Genomic DNA, 5952 nt, shown 5'->3' with positions numbered 1-5952 from the left:
TGGGTCATAACACACTCTCCCTTTCTCTGAAGAAGTCTGACCGATGTGGTTGAAAGAGGAAGCAGATTGACAGATTACCGAAAGTGAGACAATTGTGCACTTCGGTCTGACAAACCACTGCGGTGCAAGTCAATAGTGCTGTAACACCTATACGGAACAGCAAGTACTTTCCCGCTGTGCTGAAGGTGAGAAGTGTGCTGGGCTGGGGAGCACACTCTGTGCCTGTGCTGCAGGCCTCTGGGGAAAGTAATTTCTTGCAGCCGCTTTTCACGTAATCCTGTTGTTCCTGTTTTCCAGCCAAGTGTATGAGAAATGCTTTAAACAACGTTTGTTTTTCTGGTCATTAAGAAAATGCAAAGCAGCTTCTTCAGGTGTCTTGTCATCTTGAACTCACTTTCAAAATGCTGTAATCAAGTAGTTTCTTTATGACAGTCCAAAAAAAAGAAGGCCACCATTCAAAGGAATGGGGTGGGAGCCTTAGTGTGAAAGGAGATGACACCAAAGGACTTGATTGCCTCCTTGAGATTCAAAGTGCGGCATTCTGCAAAGAAAGTGGCCAAGACATTAGAAGGCTTGGCTGGAAGTTGTTTAAGCAATGAACTGGCTGATTTTGGCTGTCTGGCTCTCATACGGGTTACGTGGCCGCTGGTGAGGAATTATGGACGGGATTTGCAACGAAGGAAGATGTTACTGAACAGGCAGTTCACCCAGTTCATGGGTGGAATCTCACAGTCTGTCCTTTTGGAATAGTTTAAGATACATCTCAGGAATTGTTGAGTGAAATTGCAGGTATTAATTGTTTCTTACAGATCCCGGGTGATGGCAGTCTTTGGCAAGGGAAGAACCTTGCTAAGGGGACAACCCTTCTTGCCAAAATCTGATGGCAGCAAATTACAGATTGCAGAGGCTGAGAATTGGCAAACAAACCACCTCTAAGTTACACTAGTTACGAGAACATCATCATCTGAGACATTCTGAAGTATAGGTTGTTCGATCTTTAGATTTCTTTGCATACTAATTTGTAGAAGCCTCCCTCTAGCAGAGTCTACCATCTAATTTCCTTTTGCAGCAGGTACTCTTCTTCAGGCTACCTCTCATTCCCAACCAAGAATCCTAGCAATGATGTAATATGCATTGGCATGCCTGTTGCCTGTGAAATTGTGTAAGAGAATGAGTTCCCCCAATGTTTATTTCAGCTCCATTTTAAAATTTATTTTTATGCTCATCATTTTTAAAAAAAGAGAAGAATGACCGTGTGAAAAATCTGCTTTTCAGTGTCATTCTGAAATTGTTGTTGATTTGCTGTTGTCTTTGCTTGGATTCCATATTGTTTAGTAAATAACTCAGTGTTACATATCCAGACACTGTCTTTCAAAAGTTATAGGGATTTCTATACATCAGAAGGGTTTGTTGATAAGGTGACATGAAGGACAGAAAATATTTGTGGAAAAGAAGCCTACAGAAAGGGAGAATTTCAGTTAACAAAAGTCCAACCCAGTGGATGTGGATAAATAAAAGAGTAGAGAAGATTCTGGGGCCTGGGAGAATAAGAAGTATAAGCTGCATTCATCTTCTCTGAAGCCTGCACTATTCTGTATTCAGGAGACTGTGATTTGATGGCAGAAGACAATATTTTGATATGTATTGGTGTGTGGCAAAAAAAAAGAAAGCCTAAAGAAGACAGTTTTTGACAAAAGCCTTTCCCCAGCTTGCACCTTACCAGTGTATTTATATACCACCTGATATTTGTTTAATTTTTGTACCCATTCTGACAATTCTTAAACAGTTTTGGGCTGATTTTGAATCTAAAAATTCTTCATGTCCCCAAAGGTCTGGCTCTGAGTGGAAATTACAGTAGAGTTCCCACTGTTGGATATGGTCAGTGCCACAGCAGGGCAGGGACAAGCAGAAAAGAAGCACTCGGCTCAAAAGAATCCCGTGTGCTTACTTTCCAAGGAGCAGCAAAGTAACTGGTGGTTGAAAATGAAGGTGCACTACTATGAGATTTGCTCAGGGCTTTGTTTTGTACTCCTGGCACTTTACATGGCCTTAAACTCTGCTCATAAACATGATTGAGCTGTTACTTCTAACCTATTTGCCTCGCTGTAGAGATCTATATAAAGACATTTTCTTAACTTGCAAAGCCATGCGCAGGTCTCTGACCCATGTAGATTCATACAGAAGACTGTACAGTCCCCTCTCAAGCAGGGAGCCTCCTCACCTCCTGGAGAGCCGCAACACTGTTCGAGGAGGAGCATTCTTCAGCCCTTATGTCATGTGTCCACTCCTGAGAACACTGTAGTCTGGACACCTGAATATTTTTGTGAAATTATCACTAAATGCCTACATGATCATGACCACAGGCCCTGCCCATTTTCTAGACTTCCTGATCAACAGCATGGAGATGACACAGCTCTGCCTTTTGGGCGATGGAAATGCTTGGCTAATAAGGGCTCTCGAATGGTTTGAGAAGGGAAGCTTGTTACAAGGTCTGAGCATCATTGAATGGCAACTTGGAAATAGATCTATTTTTATGAGTTGCATGGTGCTTTCAAAGAGGGTCTGTGAACCGAGGAAACACCACCTCATAACGCTGTTGCTGACCTTACCTAATATCTTTCTAAACCTTCTCAGTGTTAGGCATATTTGTCAATTTAGCCTTTTCAGCCCCCTGCCTTCCTCACCAGCAGGGAAGGAGGTAAGTATTCCTATCCACATTTTATACTTTAGCAAATGCAGGATTTAATAATTTTTTCCTAGTTACAAAGCAAATTGCTAGAGGAATTGGAGAGGTAACTTAAGCATCCTGCACCTGTAACCCCATTAGTAGTTTCCCTTAGGAGTATCAAGTCCACAAGTGCATGGATCTGTACTTTGCATATAATTCTCACTCAGCTCAATACATTTTCTGTTTACCCATCTGCAGACTGGAAATAATGATAATGCCAACCTGTCAGGCATTATCTGAAGCTTACAGTTGTATAAAAAATGCTAATTGTTGAAGGTGAAAGTCTTGCTGATTGAACGTTGTTCTAGGCGGCTGTAGGAAATACGAGCAGATACAGCGGGGTTGTTGTGTTGGCTCATTTGCAAGGGCATCTCAAAGGAAGAAGCCACATTTTGCATGGCCTGCTGATGTTCCTGCACTGTTCCTGTGCTTGTGTGTTTGTAATTGTCCTTTGTTTTTTGTATCATCCACAGAGTCCCCCCCGGAGAGGTGTGGGCAGAGGCGCAGCATGCCCAGCGGGGTCACTGAGAAGAACCCCACCATGGAGCCTGCTGCCACGACGCCCTTCCGGGTCACGGTAAGTGTCTCTCCCCATCTTAATGATTGCTATGGTATCTTAATGATTGTTGTGGGGTTTTGCCAGAAGGGAGAGGAACTTGCTCATCCTGAGAGAAGAGGTGGTGTATGTGAAACTAGTTGATTGCTTATTTTTAAGTAAATGTGTTGTTGTTAGATACTGTTAGCAACAAGCAACTGTAAAATATTTCTTAGTAAAGCAACAAGATCTGAATTTGAATCTGGAGCAGGTTTGGGTAAGTTGTTTCACTTGGGAGACATTCCTAGTGAGATTTCCTTTGTGAATCCTAGGGCAGTGCAGTATATTCATAGATGTATTTACTGGTCTGCAACTGTACAGTATGTCCTCGTACTCCTACAGAGAGAAAATCTCCTATAGAAGAACCTTTCCTTAACTAACAGAAAACCTGCCAAGCTGGTGATTCCCCAGAGCCTGGTATCCTCTCCCAGCAGGAGCCTAGAGGAGCCATTCACTGTTTTCCATTTCTTCAATCCTTTTGCTTTGAGATGCTCTGCTGATATCACTGTTTTGTTGTGATAGCAGTATGTAAAGAATGGGAAGTCATTTGGGAGTGGAACAGAGCAGCACCACTAACATGAGTAACAGTGATACCAAAATCAAACAGGACGAACAGGGTCTTGTTGCTCCACGGGGAAGGGCACTACTGTGTCCCTTTTACAGAAGGGAGCCAAAGACCCAAAGAAGTCAGAGCTAGTGGTTGACCGAGGGATCTGTCGGTGCTGAGCCTTAGCTCTGTGGAGCTGCAGACGAATCAGTAGTTGCTAACAGTTTCACTGCAGTATGAGGAAGAGTAAGGAGTCTAACCACAGGACTCCCTCTCCCTACCCTCTCTGCACTCCTACAAGACCAGATGTTTGGGCTGGCTCATAGCTTTAGAAGATAGGCCCTTTCATGCCTTGGAGATCAGTTCTGGAATGAGTTAAAAGTCTTTGTTTCTTCTTTAGTTAGAATGTGCACAGTAGTATTTATCACTACCTCCCCACTGATACAAGTCATCTCTCTAACATCCTGCAGATATTAGACTTCTAGAGTGGATCACAGTAATTTTTACCACAAGGATTGTGTTATCTAACAAATAATATCAAATCCAAGTAATTATTTAATTTAGGAGTACACTCAGCTGACAAATAGAAGCACAATGGTGGGATTAAAATAAATATTTTTTTGAAAGTGGGCAATAAACATGCAGCTGAGAGTAGCTGGTTTTTTTTTTTTTTTCCTAATGTATCATCAGCCTGGACACGTCTATAATTAATGCAATAACGTCTTGGGAGGCTGGGCCTTTGTAATCAGCTGACGTTACCAAGGTCTTTTGGGTAACATTTAGGGTAACCTCCAGTAATAGTAAGAGAGAAATCTATTTAGAGATTTAAAAAAATAAGTACAAGCATAAAGTATACACAGCTGGAGATGGATACACCCCGTACGAGCGATAGCCAAGGCAATCAGAAGGTTATATTTTCAAGAGGAATATGTCTGATATATGTGGATAATAAGTTTGCACAAAAATATTTTTATTCAGAGAAGAGGCAAATGGTCTTGGAGCTGGTTTTCTCAATGTATGTTTATAGGTTTTCTTTGCAGGCCACACCTACTTTACAGGCTCAGCTACTTCATAACAAACCTAGATAGGTAGAACCAGAATTGCAAAGGAAAGACGATGGTGCAATCAAAAAAATCTGAGCACACCCAGTTCACCTGAGAACGTTTGCACTGATGAATGAATCATTAATAGCAGTTTGTCTAAGTAGTTTATTTTAGTTCTATAAATTGTAATTTTGTGAATGTGTAACATTCTCTGTGGATCTATATTCTGTAGCCTTTATATGAAACACATGCTGAATATATAAGAGCGTGTTTTTTGGTACTGCCCTATTTGCTAAATGAAATGGGAAGAAGTGATGAAAACAGTGAGTGGATGGCAGGAGACGAGTTCTGTTTTGAAGGCGCGTGTACAGTATGTGGCAAATACTGAAGACAATGAAACAGAAAAACAATGGAGTATGAGATGTCTTTAAGCATTTGCTGTAGGGGCATGTTTGGTTTTCTTTTTCTGGAGTTGATGAAAGTTATTCTCCTAACAGCTCCCTGTTCTAACAGGTCAAAACACAGAGATCATCTTTTTTTGGTCTGATTCCCCTTGTGGTATCACCTTTTTGCTAAGCAAGGTGCATCTTGTTTCAATGCCAAGAGGGAAACTAATTTTTTTGTCTAACCCCCTTGTTCCACAAGCCACATGCCCTCTATCTGAAATGATTATCAGTTACAAATGCTCTAAAGCTCTGAGCATGGCAGACAGAAACACAGTAAAGCTAACTGAATAAGCATGCTTTTGCTTTGTGCCTTTCATTTATCAGAATCTGTCTCTCTCGGTAAATGAGCACCTTTGAACCTTAAACAATGTACTACTTGTTGATGAAAAAGGCAAAGAATGATGGGGAAATCTGGATTCTTTGCAAGACAGAGGATTTGGGAGTCTTTTTCTTAGTGTAATTGTAGTCAGTGAAAATAAAATGCTCTTTATTCCTTTTCCAATGGCATATACCCCGCTTTATGTTTTTAGAGAAGTTATTCCTGTCTTTAAGCAGGTTAGCTCCTGTTAGTGAAACAGCCTATATGGGATGGG

The 5952-nt window shown here is 41.3% G+C and overlaps 1 protein-coding gene across 2 annotated transcripts in view; it reads left to right on the top strand.

Annotated features, from left to right (window-relative positions):
• Nucleotides 1-3222: 3222 nt before the first annotated feature.
• Nucleotides 3223-5952, top strand: part of DAB2IP (DAB2 interacting protein) — a 142857-nt gene continuing 140127 nt past the window's right edge. For both annotated transcript variants that reach the window (XM_019472428.1, XM_019472429.1), the window contains exon 1: nt 3223-3305. In XM_019472428.1, the coding sequence (XP_019327973.1) occupies nt 3237-3305 (69 nt within the window). In that variant the 5' untranslated portion in view covers nt 3223-3236. The remainder of the gene's footprint in view (nt 3306-5952) is intronic.

The sequence above is a fragment of the Aptenodytes forsteri genome, unplaced genomic scaffold (assembly GCF_000699145.1).
Source record: "Aptenodytes forsteri isolate BGI_AS27 unplaced genomic scaffold, ASM69914v1 Scaffold68, whole genome shotgun sequence".
Classification (NCBI taxonomy): Eukaryota; Metazoa; Chordata; class Aves; order Sphenisciformes; family Spheniscidae; genus Aptenodytes; species Aptenodytes forsteri.
The sequence above is the reverse complement of the archived record's forward strand: the minus strand, read 5'-3'. Positions and strand labels throughout refer to the sequence as shown.